Source organism: Electrona antarctica, assembly GCF_951216825.1.
Source record: "Electrona antarctica genome assembly, chromosome: 7".
Lineage (NCBI taxonomy): Eukaryota > Metazoa > Chordata > Actinopteri > Myctophiformes > Myctophidae > Electrona > Electrona antarctica.
This window is the reverse complement of record NC_136812.1, coordinates 20362718-20382314: the sequence shown is the minus strand read 5'-3', so window position 1 is coordinate 20382314 and position 19597 is coordinate 20362718. Positions and strand designations below refer to the sequence as shown.

At 43.7% G+C, this 19597-nt stretch overlaps 1 protein-coding gene across 1 annotated transcript in view; it reads left to right on the top strand.

Annotated features, from left to right (window-relative positions):
• LOC306926797 (myosin IXB) overlaps positions 1-19597 on the top strand; it is an 80577-nt gene that overhangs the window by 47229 nt on the left and 13751 nt on the right. The window contains 22 exon segments of the mRNA XM_079506232.1: positions 653-715; positions 2770-2869; positions 3520-3620; positions 4724-4853; positions 5021-5110; positions 5620-5736; positions 6476-6610; positions 7113-7234; positions 8022-8163; positions 8403-8598; positions 9794-9869; positions 12634-12747; positions 13979-14018; positions 14201-14323; positions 14438-14518; positions 14641-14751; positions 14926-15048; positions 15167-15316; positions 15577-15737; positions 15956-17272; positions 17610-17685; positions 17894-18003. Of these exon segments, the coding sequence (XP_079362358.1) occupies positions 653-715; positions 2770-2869; positions 3520-3620; positions 4724-4853; positions 5021-5110; positions 5620-5736; positions 6476-6610; positions 7113-7234; positions 8022-8163; positions 8403-8598; positions 9794-9869; positions 12634-12747; positions 13979-14018; positions 14201-14323; positions 14438-14518; positions 14641-14751; positions 14926-15048; positions 15167-15316; positions 15577-15737; positions 15956-17272; positions 17610-17685; positions 17894-18003 (3678 nt within the window).

The following is a 19597-nucleotide window of genomic DNA, read 5'->3' as shown; positions in this document are numbered from 1 at the left end:
CGTTTTATGACCTCAGACTTTTGTAGTGGGAAACCACTGCCTTTACGATCACATAATCTGTGACTTTGGAAGGTTTGAATGCAGACATCTACTTTCTACTTTTATTTCTGGTGACACTACAGAAGGTCTCTGATTTCACGTCTTTCACTGTTCTGTAAACAAAATTACAAACAAAAGGCCGACTTAAAGGGAATTCCCGTACGTCTGAAACCAGATTAGTTCCATAGTAAGGCTATTGTCTATGTGTGCCGTTGTGTGGTGTTATGTGATATTGTGTGCATTGCTTCACTGTCCATCCAGCCAATATATGGAGCCTGTTCACGATTTTATTGTTCTCACCATCTGTCCTCACTTCCCCTCCTCCCTCTCCATGTCATTTCATTACCAGCCCACTTTCACATTTGACCCCTACACACGCACGCATGCACGCACCCGCACACAAACACAAACAGCTGAGTGATAGGATCAGATGACCGACATTCAGTATCAAGTGATTGATGCTCTTTCTTTCTCCCTATTCTCCTTTCTTTGTTCCCCACCCTCCTCTTTCTCTCATTCGCTCATTTCTCCTTCCCTGTCTCTCACCCTTTCTTCCTGTCATATTCTGGCTCACCTTGGCTCATCTTTATCTCTCTCTCTCTGTATATTACAGGGCTGTGGTGGAGAAGTATCTGTTGGAGAAGTCTCGTCTGGTCTCCAGAGAGAAGAATGAGAGGTGAGGAGCAACAGGCAGGGTCACGATCCCTCACCCACCCACAGTGACCTTCAGGGGGTCCTCTGAACAAACATGGGGAGATGGGGAGGTACCCTAAGTGCCTTTTGATGTAGGGCTGCAACAATCGGTTATTTTCTTAGTGATTTTAACAGCAATATTTCAATGAATTGATTAAGCACTTCAACGTTATTTAATACTTCAGTTGCACAGCATCAGTGGTTTAGTCTACACTATATACGCAGTATTCTCAAACCGAAATTTGAGTAAAAGATAGTACTGTAATCACAGTGGCATTTACTATGAAAACGTGCATTTCCCGTCAGTCCATCCGTCCGTCACCCCACGCCTCCATATATGGTCATGCCTCGTGACATCACGTGACATCATCAGCGATAGATCCCCGATGTCATCAATATTGGCCAGCAACTCTACATCTGACCTCAAACCCTTAGATCTAGATACACTGCATCCAAAGTGGAACTGGATGTTCAGCTGACAAAGTATTGAGTAATGTAAACCCCGGACTATACAGAAGGCTCAGTCTGGCTCCTCCTTGGATCATTGGGATGATCAGTGGTGTAATGAATGAAAGCTGCTATTGAACTGGACTAGTGGTGGTAATCTCAGAAGATGTACCTGTAAACAAGACAGGGTAGATCACGTTCTAACTGGGTTGCGTTTGGATGAGCCTTGCTTTGATGTGACGTGCGGTATAGTCCTGTCTGAGATACGGAGTTAAGCATTAACTTGCCCTCCTACACAAACAAATGCAAAATACCTGTTCTGTTGGTATAAGGAGCTACTAGTCCATTTGTCTCCTTGTTGCACACATCTATTGTACCTGGCTATCATGTGTCCCTCCTTTGTAACTCACCTACCGTATGTGAAATACTATCATTCATAGCCAGCTAGACTCCGGGTTGGCTGCTGCTAGTATGACTAACTGTTTACTTTTAAACCATGGCATACATTTAGTAGAAAGCATACCAGGGCATATGACTAATTTGCCACTGACTCACTCACTCCACAGAATAATATGTAATGTCATTTATAAACCACCCAGGGTGGTGGAATTCACTTTTTTCTTAAAGGTAGGGTAAGGTTTTAGTTTTTTGTAAAAGTACTATATTCTCATAGTAGTCATTGCTATTGCGAGTGTTTGTTCAGTAAAAGGCGTATCCCTGTCTCTCCAGCGTTTTAATAAACACCTGGGGTGGTATTATTTCATTAATTTAATAGCAAAATGGCCGCCGTGTGAATATGGTGAATGGCAATGATGAGTACTATCAGAATATAGAGCTATTTAACATAAAACACAAAAAAAATAACACTTACCGGTAGCCCTACCTTTTAAAGAATTAATTCTAAAAGAAAGACAAGTGGCAGAAAAAACACCAAACCTTTCTATTTGAAACAGACTGGACTGGACTCTTCTTCAGTACTAACCTCACCTGTGCAACCCGCTGGTGGCCACTGAGAACCAAGCTAATTCAGTATAAAGCTCATCAGGCCTGTCTGCTCCAGGACTGAGTGTATTGTATGATGTCATTTTGTCTCCCTGATGAACATGGAAATGCATTACTCCTGTCCTGTGTGCTTGCACAACAACAACTCCCCCACCTACAGTACCTACCTAGATTTGCGAGTGGGTTTGCTCATTTCAGTATTCATTTCAGTTATTCTTTCATAAAATGGGGAGCCAAGAGATGAGAACCGAATCGAGAAGACTACAGGAGACATTTTCTGTATATAAATAGATTTTTCCACATCTAGTTTTAATTTAATTCAAAGTCGTACGATTTGTCACACACGTTACCGCAGTGAAGAATGTTGACTTTGGATGCTTAATTAAAATAATTCTGATCTGCACTCTGACGACTACACTTTTCAAGTTCAACACTTTATCCTCTGATATATTGTCCACTCTCTAATAATAAGTGTATGCTTATAAAACAGCCTTATCAGTAACAGGGATGTTTTTCCTAAACCAAAAGCCAGGTTGATGGCAGGTTTAATTTGACGGCTCTGTTTGTTGTGCATATGCACTTTTCCAGGAACTACCACGTGTTTTACTACCTACTGTTGGGTGCGTCTGAGGAGGAAAGGAAGGAGTTCAAGTTGCTGCCACCAGAAGACTACCTCTACCTCAAGCAGGTAGGTGCTGCTCCTCACACAATGAGGTCTTACGACAAACGCTGAAAGAACTGCTCCATCTCTACACCGCCTGTATGCTGTCAAAGCTCCTCCTTCACATGCATTCAGTTCTTGTCTGTTCACACCGACTGGCCTGCCAGTGAACGACCGGCACGAAATGTGTCAATGAAAAGAGCATTAAATGGCCATTCAACAACCTTTTTTTTTAAATTGCCATGCATTTCATTTTGTTAGTAGAATATTCTCAGTGTTCTCTGTGAATGTGCTCTCGGCAAATGTGTGTCAATTGACATTGAACTGCATGAATGATTGAATGGGTGGACGTGGTATGTGAGGTGACCTTGGAAGGTGGCGTTGTTATTGAATCTGAGGGAGTGGCTATGCGGTGTGTGTGTGATTGGCGTGCTGTTAAATGGGCCTCATGCTTCCTTCTTCCTGCACATGTGTGCACTGCATGTCAATGAGGCATTCTTTGTGTCCCCTCTCTCTCCCTTTCATCCATTTCTGTTTCTTAATCCTGCCCACTCTCCCTCCTCCTCGACTCTTCCCATTTTTCTCTTATCCCTCCTTGTCCTTTCCTGCCTTAAGTTATTTCCTTCCTGTGTCTCCATCTGTGTCTTAATACGACCACTTTGTCTCTACATCTGCAGCAAAACTTCAAGATAGAAGATGAGGAGGACCTTCGTCATGACTTCGAGAGGCTGCAGCAGGCGATGGAGATGGTGGGCTTCCTGCCAGCCACCAAGAAACAGTGAGTGTGGAGACTGTGGGCATACAGTACTGCATAGTTTGTTTTTAAACCTTTATTCATGCACTTTTACAGCAATGCCCTTCACACACACACACACAATTACACAAACTCACACCTGGGAGCTGCTGTCCAATACAACCGCAGTCTGAATGCCTTGCTCAAGGCTCACTGCGCATTCACATTCCTGCCAAGATTTTTTTCCTGCTGGTCTAGGAATTTGAACCTTTCGGCCACAAGCAGTCTCCTCTAATTTGGAGGGGAGCGACGTGTTGTAAGCTTGCAGCAGCAACACCGAAACAATTAACACCCTTGTCGCCATGACCCGTGGCACCGCGGGTTATCATAATTACCCTGTGATAGCCGAACCCGCGGCGCCGCAGGTAATCACTTTATATCAAAATCCACCAGCAGAAGCCAAACACATACCTCTACTGCACCCAGGTTGCTAGGCAGGTTGCTATGTCCCTCCAGGCACAAGGCGAAATGCACGCGCACCCCATTGGAATCCACTCATTATGATTTATTTCCTGCCTGTCTGAGAAATACTCAAAAATCCGTCTTTTTGTCAAATCCGTCCGGCGTTCAGATGAGAATAGTGATTTTTGATCCCATTGTGGCCGACATATTACCGTTTCTGGCGAAAGATAAACGCCAGCTGCTAGACTACAATGTGCTTTCGGTTTCGTCTTTGTGAAGCATGTGACACACACGGAAGCGGGGCTTGATGTTGAATGTGAAGCATGGCGCCGAGGTACCATTAGACCACTAGAGGGCGCAGCTCTCAAAGTGTTAAATAAAATACAGAATATGAACACCAAACAAAAGCCTATAGGGAACTCTCATCTATAAACAGTTACGATGGAAACGGCATTCTCTGAAGATAATACTTCCCTTCAGCTCTCAGTTAAATACTGTATCAGCAGGAAAAGCCTGTATGTTTATTCTGTGGATAATGGTATTATGAAGTTCAGTGAGGCATGGGCAGCACAAAATAGACCAACAATTAGCACGTTAAGCATCGACTTTGCACATGTTATCATGAGACTGCGAGTGTCAGGAGAATGCTCTTTGTTTGCATTGAACGCTCAACCTCTGTGCTGCAGGATCTTCTCGGTGTTGTCGGCCATCCTGTATCTGGGCAACGTGACCTACAGGAGGAAGTCAACGGGCCGAGATGAGGGTCTGGACGTGGGACCTCCGGAGGTCCTGGCTACTCTCTCAGACCTTCTCAAGGTGTGTGTCTCATTGTTAATTCATCCATTTGTAACCAAGTGTCCCCACTTGGTTACATTTGTGTGCTCAAAGTTAAGACCCTGAGTTCATGTGTAGCTGTAATTACTCTTTAAGTGTAAGTTACGGTATGTATTGTACGTGACGGTGTCTTAATAATTCCCTCCCAGGTTAAGGAGGAGCTGTTGGTCGAAGCCTTGACAAAGAGGAAAACGGTGACAGTGAATGACAAACTGATTCTCTCCTACAGCCACAGTGAGGTAGGGACCATGCATCCATCCATCTCTGCAGCATGTCATTAGTGTAACAGTGTTATCCTTCACACTAATTAGTGGTGTGTGTCTACTGTACGTGTGTCCCTCCTTCTCTCTGTATGCCACCCGTCTAGAAGTGCTGTCTTCTGTCCAATGTTCCTGACATACATCTTATATCTCCGCCGGCGGATGTCAATATATTGCTCACTTAATCTGACCAAAAAAACAAAACAATTATAATTTTATGAATATGGAGAAAAGCAAGCTAATTCTACCATTATAACCTGTAACCATAATGTTTTATATTCCCACTTGTAAAAAGATCGATTACAAGTAATCAATTATGAAAGTTACATTGAATAGTTTTTTCTTTCTGTAAATTGATTCATCATTTTCAGCACTAGTAGTAACTAGGAACTATGCACAAAAAAGTATTTCACTCACCTTTTTACTTGTAAAACTGTGACAATAAAGCTGATTCTGATTCTAACCTTCAACTCTTCTCCTTCCGTCAGGCTATCACAGCCAGAGACTCGATGGCAAAGTCTCTGTACAGCGCTTTGTTTGACTGGATTGTTCTGCGCATCAATCATGCACTGCTCAACAAGAAAGACATGGAGGAATCTGTCCCAGTGAGTCTCTTAAAGCTTTAAGCAATGACTTGACTTAACAACTTGCACAATTAAGAAACAATAATGAACCCACCTTTAAGTTTAATGCGACATGACACGCGACGTGTATGTTGTGTCTGAGGTGATTACAGCCATACAGTACATTCCTCATTTAAAGATGGAGTGCCGTGCTTTTTTCCCCACCCTAAAACATGATCATCAGGTATTATTATTATAGGAGGAAATTTGTTTCTTCCTCAAAAAAGTGGGTAGTATTTGTTGAAATGTCCATTTTATGTGGATACTCTCACCAGTTAATTAAGTATACCTGGTACACCTGAACTGAAGCCACACCCACAGCTGTTGTTGTATGATAGGGGGGGGGGGGGGGGGGTGATATTGTGATTATATCACTGTTTTTTTTCATTGGCACGTTTGACTATCAAGATTTCAGCCTCCAGGAAGAAACCCTAAATACAAAGGGAAGACGTCATTGCACATAACAACCACACCAAGAGGTATAATGAAGTACTGTCACCTCATAAACACATGAAAAACTGGGGGAAAAAAATCACGGCACTCCATCTTTAATAGCGTGTTGTTAAAAGTAACCTAATTTTATACTCCACAGTACGAGGGTATCGATTGCCGACAAGAACTGAATGTCACTAAAAATCTGTTCTTTGTGGCAAGCAACACTGTCCTCCTATGGACTATGAATCAAGCGTAACATTCCACTGTGGCCATGTCTGTTTTCCAGTGCTTGTCCATCGGTGTCCTGGACATATTCGGCTTTGAGGACTTTGAGACCAACAGTTTTGAGCAATTCTGTATAAACTACGCCAATGAGCAGCTGCAGTATTACTTCAACCAGCACATTTTCAAACTAGAGCAGGTGAGCCTCTCCTTTTGTCTGTACATTGCAGCCTTGTTCTCTGTGATGAATAGACCACGTGTGCCTCCTGCCATCTTTACACCATCCTGCTGTCTGGCCTGGATTCTGACCTGATTACAGGCTCTTCTCTTAACCCATAAAACTATCTTCCAATGTCATCCAATTAACTAGGTTTCTTTAATTAGGAGTAAGTTGGTTACATACTTGATGACAAAAGTGCTGCTGAACTGGTTAAACAAAATGAAAAGTACATATGACAGAACACAAAAACATTCTAAAGTTATTAAACACACCAGTCAGTCAGCAGTTTTTGTAGGGTGTGGATGTTTTTGGTGCAAACAATAACGGTAATAAAAATAATCATCTTTTAGCATCTTGTATTTTTAACCAGTCAGTTAAACCGGTTATGTAACTTAAGATGGAATTGGTTTCAGGATTGCGATCCCTGCTAATGTGACTGATGTACTGGTTTAATAGAATACCATGTCCTGTCTCTATGCAGGAAGAGTACCAGGCAGAGGGCATCACCTGGCACAACATCGATTACACGGACAACGTGGGCTGTATACACCTCATCAGTAAGAAGCCCACTGGCTTGCTCTACCTGCTGGATGAGGAGAGCAAGTAAGTAACGGCAATAGCCAAGCAGTACAGAGTAACATCCTCACACAAAATAGTTTGTTTTTGTATGTGGTGGAAGGGTTTAACTCTCATGGTGTCTGACATGTGTGATCTAAATTAGTTTCTTGGTTGCCATTTTTACCCCATGGCTCTGTTGACAGCAATGTGCGTGTGCGTGTGCGTGTGCGCGTGCGTGTGCGCGTGCGTGTGCACGTGCGTGTGCGTGTGCGCGCGCAACGTCAAATTCTTAGTAGTCCAAGGAAGTACATGCACACATTTATTTTGTGTATATGTTCAGGCAGAACCCTTGCCTAAATATGGAATCATTGTTGACTGATGTCACAGGCTGGTGTCTGCATGGGAGCCAGGCCGTTATCAGACACCATCTTATTGACGGATAGGTTTGTACAGAGTTACAAAAGTAGGTCATAACCACCCACGGCCAACTACTCAGCTGAGGGACCTGAGGACGCTAATTGTTATGGATACCATAACCAACACATCTTCATATCAAACAAAGGCGCCACACACAGAGACCCCATGGATTGATTACTTCCTGTTTCACATTTGACATGGAAGCCCACCAATACTATGAATGGCAATGTCTGTTCTATACATTTATTTCTGTGTTATTCCTGCTGGTTAAATTCCTGTTCCGAAAAACTGCCCTGCTGTGAGGGATTATGGGGTTTATTGTCTCAAATTCAACTGAATTGAAACCTTTCCACACTTTGCCTGTACTCTATCCCTTTATCCTGGTCCTCAAACCTCCTTTCTATCTCTGTTTTAGTTTCCCACATGCTACAGATAAAACCTTGCTGAACAAATTCAAGCAGCAACACCAGGGAAATAAGTATTTTGTCCCCACGTCTGTCATGGAGCCCGCCTTTGTCATTCAACACTTCGCCGGGAAGGTCAAGTACCAGATTAAGGTAAAGATGGATGCTTCAGATAGTAAATAGTGTGTGGCAAAAAATAAATACATTTTATTTTTAGAGTAGAAACCAACAAAACTGTTTTAGCTCAGTTCAAGCTGTCTAATGTAAACAATATTCATGGAAGTGAAGTGTTAAATGTGACAGAATTTCTGAAGAACAGCGTAATCAGTTACACCTAAATAGAGCCTGTTGCTTTTGTTCTTTGTTTCCCCCTTTATCGTTGACTTCATCAGGACTTCCGGGAGAAGAACACAGACCACATGCGTCCCGATATCGTGGCCCTCCTACGGAGCAGCGACCGGGCCTACGTGCGCCAGCTCATTGGCATGGACCCAGTAGCCATGTTCCGCTGGGGAATCCTGCGCGCCACCATCAGAGGCATGGCTGCCTTCAACGATGCTGGCCGTCGCTGGGCAGCCAAGACTGCAGGTATGTTATCAGCATTGTCAAAATCAAAAAGCTACTCTGTTATTGTACAGACTTTTGCAATAGTGGATCACTGGATTGTTTAGTATTTACAATCAGAATACCACTTTATAAAGCACAATTATGGGCTGTTCACACCAAGTATAACTATAAAGATATTGTTTATAAAATCGTTAAGACTCCACACCACAACTTCAATGATGAAAGTGATGAACAATATAATTATAGTGAGGATTAAAGGTACGTTCCACTTGCGCCTTAAGCCCAATCAGGTTGATCTGGTGCATCTCAGGAGCAAGACACACAAAGCAGGTAAAAAGAAAGCACTGGAGCAATTCTTGACAATTGGTGCAAGGCAGACAATACCGTTATAGTGCTTAGTGTTGTTAAGGAATTTGTCCCATTGAAAGTGTAGGGACATAAATGTGCCTAGAGACACAGTACATATTCACACAAGGGACAATACAAGGTTAGAAATTATAGACAATATAGGCTATAGTTGTAATACCACACAATACACATATATACATTATACTTTAAATATTATGTAGATCAAATGCAACATAGTCACTGTAATCCAGTTTTAGAAATTAAATAGCTCTGTGAAATGTCTATGAAGAGTTACTACACAGTAACATGCTCAGTGTTAAATTAACTCAGGATTTTAATGGGCGTGTTTTGGTACCATAGCTGGCTGACCTCTCTGACTGTAGAGTGTGTTTTACATGTACAGTGTGTACCACAACTTCACAGTTCTCACGTTTCTCTCTCTCTGTAATTAGTTCACTAGAGGACACAGAGATCTGAAACGTGAGGCTTTTACGTAGACATCACCCCTTTTCCTCCAAGCCTCAATCCTCCAGACTATTTATGTGTTCTCAGAAGTGACCCATTGACGCAGGAGGCTATTTTAATGTCGGTTAACAAGATGAAATAAGATCTAGATCAAAACCAAAACAAAAGAATGACCACAGACATGTAACCCTGGTCAGTCTATACACGTGTGTGCGTGCGTTTATTTTAGGGTGGAGTGATATTTTAGGCCTACTGGTACGTCCAGTGGTTTGTGTGATTAGCTCCAGACACGCACATAATCACAGGAACAGGACATGGACAACATACAGTAGAAAGTAAATACTGGTACAACAAATAATTAACATTAACTGTGTGTGTGTGTGTGTGTGTGTGTCTCTTCTAGGAGTCGTTCGCCCCACCTCCAGGACCCCGTTAGGAGAGCTTCAAAGGTCCAATACCCCAGTGGAGCGGATGTACAAGTAAGCTTCCCCTCCCCTGACCCACACACTGTACCTGGATTGTCATCAATATGCAGTATATTGATTGTGTAACTGACAGGCCTCTTTGCCCTGGAGGTGAACTGCAGTAGATTTGTGGACCACTGCACATGAGGAGACAAGGCCAGATGAGCATCGCTGCAAACTCCTTGATAAACATTCCATCTTCACAGGGAGAAGAACGGGGGGCAAATTCCATTTCGTGTTGAACATTCAACCACTGCAACCATTTCCTCTAGTAATGCACAATAAACTGTAATAACTTGTGAATGTTTCCCTTAGTGATGCACAATCTTGGAGGAATTGTTGTATTGCCTCGTGGACTGTGGACCTTTCACATGGTACTGCATGGGTCGGAGAAAGATTGGACTGTGATTTCAGGGAGCTGAAGGCGGTTCAGTGTACAATGAAGTCTTCAGTGTTCATTAAAATCTGCGTGCAAAAAATAGTTAAATTAACGCTCCGAAGTTCAGTTGAACAAATTTGATGGCTCAGATCCATCACACTAAAATATGAATCCTCCTTCAGCTCATCTGGCCTGCCCATATCTTCTGCTTCCTCCCGCCTTTCGGTGACCCCAGTGTCTGTGGTTCTCTCCTCTCCTTCTCCCCTCCACAGACGAGCCTCTATGCTCGATTTCTACTTTGATCACTCAGAGGATCGCCCTCTAGAGGCCTTTGAAGACATCTTTGCTAGCTATGAGAGTAAGAAGTAAGTTGGCTCAGAGGCCAGGGTAAAAGCGTGAAGGGATATGGTCAAGCAGGAAGGGAACTGTGTGCATGTGTGTGTGCGCGTGTAGTACTTTTCATTGTGGGGGGTAATGGACACCAGCCCAGTTTCTCATTCCGGCGTTTGCTCACATGTCACCTGAGGAAGCACAGTATTGAACAGTTCAGAAATGCTGCAGGCATTGTAGAGGTGCAATAGTTAAACTAATCTATTTAGTTTGACATTTTTAACATTGATTTGTTGATGTAAAACTTGCTTCTTGATTATTTGATTAATCCAAAAATGATCGATAGAATAAAATAATTGTAATCGATAGTTGCGTCCCCAGTTACAGCTCAAATGTATGTACTTGTAAAACAAAGCTTCCTCAAAAGTGTAAAGTGCTTCTCAGAGTCATAATATGTGACATACAGTGTGGATGGTGAGTAAGGCTTTTTCTTAGAGGAAGTGCAATGCACTAGTACTGCATGATGCTGCGAGACAATGCCACCCTCTAGAATTCAAGTCTTTAATAGCTTTAATCCTCTTTCTCCCTAGCCCTGCTTATAACTGTAGTAATCTCACTCCTTCCCCAAGTTTATTTTTTTTGCTTCGGAACACTAGCAGGTGTTTTTACTGGGCTGCTCTGGTTAGCTGCCCAGATTACCGACATTAACTTTGGAGAGCTAGAAACACACACACACACACACAGCCCATGCACACACACACACAGCCCATGCACACAGACATGCCTAGTAGTCAAATAGACAGAGTGATGTGTGAGCGATCTCCAAATGGAATGGAACGGAACTGAGCAGTGTTGTTGAGCGGTGATCATTCTGAAACGTGGCCCCCTGTCCTGTTTTCACATCTGAAATTACTGGGTCAGTTTGAATAAACAGGAAGAATACAGCTGAACCTCATTGATGAGATGAGATGAGATTCAATTTATTGTCAATGTACAGTACAAGTACAGCACAGCGAAAAGTATTTTCGCATCTCACCAATAGTGCAAGCATGTCAGTAAGGAAGAGGATACATTAATTACAGTAGTACAGTAGTAACAGTAGATATGGGCTGAGCAGCCCATATCTACTTTTACTACTGTACTACTGTAATTAATTAATACCATACCTTTAGACAGTAAGGCACGGAGGTCAATTTCAGAGTGTCCTGCTTAGTACATATATTACAGTAGCCTGTTCTTCTCCTGCTTGACCTCCTTGTTATTGTTTTGGTGATGGGTAAGTACGCGAGCGATGCATGAGCCAGCTATGAGAAATTGGAGATATTAACCTCACCAGCACCCTCCTCACCCAAGTCTCCAAAGTAACAACGAGAACTATCAAGGAACTAAAGAAACAAAGACACCACCGGTCCTTGTCTAAAGATCATGCTGTCTTCACTGGTGACAATAACCACCAGTCCCACCCCATAGCATGACGGAGACGGCCAACCACGGCGAGCTTTGGTTCAGCTCTGCATGCTCACTACAACTACTGGCATACGGGCTTGAATCCTAATGCCATCGTGAACAAACCCCCTCCCCTCCTTCTGTGTGTTTCTTTTTCTGGTCTTAATTTATACTTTGTTGTATCGTGGTGTCAGTCACTGGCGAACGGCACCAACAGTGTGACAAAGTATAAATTGGGCTTAAGGCAGCATGGTTGGGTGGTCTGTCACATCTGACTGCTTTATGGGAAAGATCCTGAATACAGAGATGGATGGAGAGTACAGAACAAATGTGCGTTAATCTTCATGCACGATCGGAGTGAGTCCTGAAACGAGTCTTGTTTGTCAGACTCCCAATCATCCTGCAGTGTGTTCTTCCTGTACATGTTTTGTATTGGTTTTGTATTGGTGGCAGTGTGTTCTATTTTCAATTGTGTCCTAACTTCTTTTGCGTCCTACATTCCTTTTTTTAATTCTTCCCCCTCTTGTACTCCTTTCATTCCCGGTCCCATTGCTCTTGTCCCCTCCCTCCCTCGCCTCTCTGCTCCTCTATACTGTACTGGTGTGTGGGTGTATGTGTGATCAGAGACATGCATGCCCAGATCATCAGCTCCATTAAGGACTTACAGCTGGATGGTGAGGACCCCCGCAAGCTGCTACAGTCCTGGGGTCGTCTTCGCTTCCCACGTCATGTCCTCCAGTGAGTCTGACTGGCAGACAAGACCCTGGCACCCACCTCCAGATCAGTCCAGTCCTGTCTAGTTTAGCCTGGCTCAGCCCATGATTGATGGCTCAGTTAGCTTCAGACTAAGCCCAGTTTGATGAGTCCAACCTAGATGAACGTAGACCAGCTTAGACTAATTTAGACTAAAAGTTCAATCCAGATGATTGGACCAGTTTAAGCACTTTAACTCTGGTGTTCCAAAGTTGTTTTTAATGTTCGTAATCTTTCAGAAATACGAGATCTACAAGCTCACAAAGTGTCACATCACGTTGAGCTTGTAGATTGGCTATTTTCAAAAAGCCAAAATACAAAATATGGCTTATCTGTGGATAGCTGTCACCATCAAAGACCTATGTTTAAAAGCAGGTTAAAAAAAGGACCCTTCACACAGTGTTTGACAAAGTCACCTTGCTAAAACACACTGCCTACCTGTTCAGACAGCAGACAGAAAGCATTACACAAGAGACACACATGCTCACTAATAGCTTGTCAAAGTGGGACCACACCTCTCTGTGAATGCGTCAGAGAACAAAGCCTCCTTTAGAGAATTCCTGGTTTCTTTATAGAAGGCAGAACACGGCAGGACAGTACTGGTTTTTAGAGCTTGAATAAGATGGCTAAGGCTTAGATTTGAGACACAGGTCCTGCTGCCACTGTGTTCTGTATTTGCATAATGTGTGTGTTTATACTGTGTGCTGTATTCATTTTGTAGATAACTTGGCTAAATCAAAGGCTAAAGAAGTGATGGCTTGAATGCATACTTTAATTGCTGCACGAGCAAAGCGACATCTAGAGGAATGTGACCTCAATGGCTACTCAGCATGCGACAATGTACAGCAAGTGATAAATGGCAGAAGTAGAAGGAAGACAGAAGTGCTTTCTTGACGTGCTGAACCTCTTCAGGGCTGACTAGTTGGTTGACTGGAGGTCATGTTCTGTCTCTCTGTGCCTCCATAGACATGGCATCCCTCTTTCCTGTTATCCTTCCCCTCTTCCACGGTGTAAACCCCATTTCATCCCATCATTCATTCATTCCATCATTCAGGTGCATCTCTGGCATAATGTTCACTGACTGACAGTGCATGATGAAGCTTCACCATCACACTAACCCTCACATCTTCCAGTTGCAATGAGATATTTTTACCTCCCCTGTCCCGTTTTTAACACATCCCTGTTAACTTTTCCTTCCGTGCCCTTCTACGTACAGGAAGAACAAGAACACCAAGCAGAAGCAGATCATCCCTAAGGTAAACCTTATCACAGAGAAAGGGTCTTTGGAGTCCTATGACTGCATGAACTTTCATGATTCTGTTTATGATTTAAGATTTGACGCATTTCAAGAATCGGTCACCGTTTTTATATTGTGCACCCTGCCATGTCATATTTTAATAAATGAAACCTAATTAAAGTTTGTCACTCGACCCTGCAGAGTTTGCTGGACTCCAAGTCTCTGAAGTTCATTGTGGGTCTAACGCTGCATGACTGCACCACCAAGAGTCTGCTTCACCTACACAAGAAGAAGAAACCACCAAGCATCAGTGCCCAGTTCCAGGTGACCACAACAACAGTGTACACATCAACATTACACAGTTTACCAGTGCCCCTCTACCCTACCAGTCTTCTTGAACTTAACCCTGACCCCACCCTGTTCCACTGTGTGTTTCAGGCCTCTCTGACCAAACTCCTGGGGACTCTGGGCAGAGCAGAGCCTTTCTTCATTCGCTGTATTCGCTCCAATGCTGAGAAGGTAAGAGCTGTTCCCACATCACTCATAGCCAGAACATCTTGTGGTTGCTTATCATAGTCTAATTAATGCTGTGTGTTGATTGGTAATGGACAGATATGTTTTCTGTGTGTTTGTGTGAGCAGAAGGAGATGTGTCTGGATGAGGCTTTGGTTCTACAACAGCTGCGGTATACAGGCATGCTGGAGACGGTGCGCATCAGGAGGTCAGGCTACGGAGCCAAGTATACCTTCCAGGTACTGTAGGCCACTGTTAAGCCATCATTATTATAATGCATTACTGCTGTCCAGTCCATTTGATTTTATAACCATTATTATATATTTTCTTTTATAATCCATCTTGAAGCACTTTAACTGCATAAACCTCCACCAACACTTTAGTCTGGTAATAATAGCCTTTTGTCTCTTTAGGAATTCCTACAACAGTTCAGGGTGCTTTTACCTAAAACAGCCACGGCTTCCAAGGATGATATTGCAGTGCTCCTGGAGAAGAAAGGCCTCAACCCCACCAACTACCAGATAGGCAAAACTAAGGTGGGGCCCCGCAAATTCCTGCTTAATTTGAAGCTCCTGTATGATAAACATTGGATGTTTAATTTTTATTTTGCTATAGTGTCATTACTGTCGGGCCTATCTTGTACCTCTTACCCAGGTCTACCTAAAAGAGCTGGAGCGTCAGCAACTGCAGGACATGCTGCACAAGGATGTGATGCATAAGATCATCTTCCTGCAACGTTGGTTCAGGGCCCAACTGCAGAGGAAAGAGTTCTTGGACATGAGGCAGGCGGCCATCTTAATCCAGGTAGCTATGTTTACCAGTCAACACTGTTGGTTCTGTTAGAGAGGAACTAAGGTCAACAAAATTATATCATACCTAAAGTATTACCCTATCATTTCCTTATAATGCTGCTCCAATATGCCTGTGTCTTAATTTTAAAATAAGTCCTTGTTTCTTTCATCTAGCAATTGAAGCATACTTTTGTGTCTCTGAACAAACTTGTTCGTACGGTAAAATGTGACACACAACGCAATATTCTATCATTATTTCTCCTCTCCCCTCAGCGCTCATGGCGTAGGTACTGCAGAGAAGAGCGGAGGAGGCAAGCAGCCACTGTGATCCAAGCTGTGTGGAGGGGATCCAGGCAGAGAGCAGAGTACCATCGACACAAGCAGGGCATCACCAAGATCCAAGCCTTGGTCAGAGGACACTCGGCACGCAGGAGGTAACAGGAACCAGACACCCACTCATCTTGTGGTCGGACTTTTGACAGACATAATATTGTTCATAATGTTACAAAGATAAGTCCTCATCATCTACATAACCAATGGACAGAAATGTATTAGTCTTGCTGTTCCAGAGGCCCTTGCTTTCTTGGTTCCGTCTGTCCTATTTAACTAAAGCCAGCAGTATATAATGTAGTACTATATCTCACTCTTACAGGTGCAATTCCATACGTGAGGAGAAACAGAAGAAAGCAGAGGAAGAAGAAGCTCTGAGGAGGGAAGAAGAGGAGGAGCTAAGGAGGATCGCAGAGGAAGAGGAGGAGGCTCGGAGGATAGCGGAGGAAGAGGAGGAGGCTCGGAGGAGAGCGGAGGAAGAGGAGGAGGCTCGGAGGAGAGCGGAGGAAGAGGAGGCAGCTAGGAGGAGAGCAGAGGAGGAAGAGGCAGCAGCCAGGCTGGCCAGGGAAGCTGAGGAGGCACATACGCTCGCCAGGGAAGCTGAAGAAGAGGCAACAAGGAAGAGGAGGGATGAAGAGAGATTGAAACTGGAAGAGGAGCAGCGGAAAGCGAGCGAGAAGGTTGTGGAGGCGGAGGCAGTTATTGATGTGGAGCCTCAAACAAGGGAGGACCCCGACATCGAGCTGGTGACCGAGGAGACCCTGGATGAAAGCCAACAGGAGGATTATCACCCAGCGGAAGAGATTGGACAGGAGAAGGGAGTGGCAGCCGCTGGCTCACAGCCCAGCAGAGACAGCAAGGAGGAGCCACTGGATGAGGAGGACGAAGGGCTGGGAGAGGAGGAAGGGGGTGGAGAATCTGCATCCCCCAGGTCTGATTTGGAGATCAACGGTACCCTGGCTGAGGCCGGACCCCAGCTAGACGATGAGGAGGAGAACCAGGAGTTGGGACAGTCACAGCAGGCCCAGGCAGAAGATCCTGGTGCTGAAGTGACCACTCAATCAGCTGGTCCAAAGAAAGGCTTACCGACTCCTTCCCAACATGAGCAGAAGAGAATACGTGCTCCACCAATCCACAAAGGCCCGATCTCCAGGAGCCAGGAGAAGAGAGAGCAGAGGAGACGCAGGGGACTGGAGCACAACCAGAGAGAAGCTGAGCGAGCTGCGTCCACCTCTTCCTCAGCCGGCGACAAGAACGGAACCTCTCCGCCAAAGGGCAAAGGTCAGGAGGCCCCCAGGCTAAAAGAGAGGTCTGACAGCAATGAGCTGGATTTGTACCACTTCTATGTCCAGGGTAAGAATGACAAAGGCGGAAAGAAGGAGGCCAAAGCGTCTTCTCCTGCGGATGCTTCTGCCCCTGTTCGTCCGTCTTCCTTGGCCCTGCAGCTGCCGGACTCTGTGCCAGAGAGGAACGGTCATGGGGAGGGTGTCGGGGGTGTGGGCCTGCAACGGCGCCCTGCGGGGATAAAGGAGAAGCCGGATAAGTGGAAAGGGGGGAAGAAGAGCGGCAGCCGACACTCGGAGAAAACCAGTCCCCCTCCATCCCACGATGTGGAGTACAGGAGGAAGAAACATTCACAGTACGACCTCTCTTCTTCTACATCACATTTAGCCTCATGTTAAACTCTCATTATGGTTTCATCTTTGTATAAAATCAATTATTCATCTGAGAGTGTGACACCCCAATTGACATTGTCGTTTTAATGACCTGAGTTGGCACTGTACCTGGTGTGCTATTTCCCTCCACACCAAATCTCTCCACCGAAAATAGGCAATCTACAAGCTCACAACTTGTCACAACAAAATGTGTTGTGAGCTTGTAGATCGGTTATTTTTTACAGTATGTTAGTTAGCCCCAGATATGGGTGCTAGGGCTCAAGTGGTTAATCAGTGTATCTCTGTCCCTTTTGTCCGCAGGAGTCGAGGAGCCTCATCATCAATAGACAGCTTATCTCCAGGTTCTGATGGAGCCAGTGCCATATCAACCGCAGAGGTACTGTAGTGTAACAACACCATTTGAAATGTACTGTATATGTAATCTTTGGTTGAAAATCTGATTTGATCTGAACTTGAACATGACTCTTTTAAAATGTTTTTCTTCAAGACCAGTTATAATTATACTTAGTTATTTTAGTTATTGTGTTATATCTTGTCTACAGTAGAACCTTCATCTTTTCTGTGTGCTGTATTGTGTGCTGCAGGTGCAGACAGACGGCTATCCTGACCTCTCAAAGAGCGGCTCCATCAAAAGGAGGCAACAAGATGGTTCGGGTCACCACCAAGACTCGGGTCATGCAACCACACCTGACAGGTATTGTACTGCACTTTCACACTGTGTTGCATTGCTGCTGTATAGAGAGAGATAATGAAGGGAAAGCCTCGGTACCCAGACTTTTATTTTCGTTTGCTACGGCTCAAAAATCTGATCTCTGATCTCGTGAACCAATATTTCTCCAGCACTTGCTCCATGCACGCCCGCCCCTCTAGACCAGAAAACACGCTGGCTGGGCCAAGCTAATGAAGGGATAATCTATGATGGTGTTTGTGGCTATCAAAAAATACCACACCACACAGAGGTTAATATAGATTTACCATGGCCTCTTACCAGCTATTACAAAAACTAATCAAATACGCACATCACTTGGTTGAAAAGCTGGGTTAGAATATATCATGAAGAATAAAGAGTAAACCTGCTCATCTTCTCCTTCTACTTTAATGACAACATTTCAAGCCAAGGCTCTCCATCGGGTAAAACTTGCCAACTATTAAAATATTGTTTACTTTATTCATATTAATATAAACTTTTGGTACTATCTTCGTCAATTAGCGTTACCTTACAGTATTTCTACATCAAGTTAGAGAAATAACTCTCAAAATCCAAAAGAGAGCTAATTTGTCCTTCTGTAAACTTTTGGGACGTGACGATCACAAACAATATATTGTGTTTTTCTAAACTCCAAAGTATCTGAGCTAATTAGTTTAGATAACTGGAAATATAGTACAATGTTTATTATGCATTTAATTTAGAACAATGATGCAGCTCAAACGGCAGAAATATTATTATTTGAAATTAATGTGAACCCTCCACTCAGTCAGAATTGACTATTCTCCTTGGCCATGATATAAAACTCTACTCGTAATCACAGAGTTTCAAGTTATTAGGACAGATAAAGAGTGTAGAGGAGGGATACTCCTTCACATCACAGCATTCTGAGTCACATCTTAATCCACATGGAGGTCTTGAGACTCATGGCTCATGGGAAAACACTTTGTCTTTTGTAATCAAACCATCCCTGGCTCCCTCATGTGGTGCTCGGTACACTTTGCCATAACCATATATAGCTACACACAGACCAGTTTGTTGTGGGAATGAGACACGTTAGCGGAAATTCCCGATAAGTGAATTGACTCTGAATGGACTGGCTTGAACCCTAGAAATGGAATGCTTGACGTTCACACATGGAGCCAACACAATTATAAGGCAGAGGGATCAAGTCCTTTGTTTTAATTTGCATTGTTGCTATAGTGATGTTATTGGAACAGAGATTGACTGTGTGCAGTGTGTGGCACGTTTAAGTCGAGAATAGATCTTTCTTTTGATTGTGTCTGTTTGCACCATACTCAAGAGGTTGAGATGTGTGGTATGATACCCATATACTATGGCTATGAAGTCTGTCTTTGTACAGTTCTATATTATATCACTCTGCTTATACGTAAATAACAATGGTGGGTTTGTCTGGAAATTATCTCAATTTATACAGTCTTGTTTTGACCAATACAGTCAAACAATAACCGTTTCTGATCATATTTTGGCAAGAATTAGTTCAACAGTGATTCATCTCACATTTATAATAGCTAGTTTAAAACAATATGACAATGCAGTATATGTTTGGAAAATGTTTTAA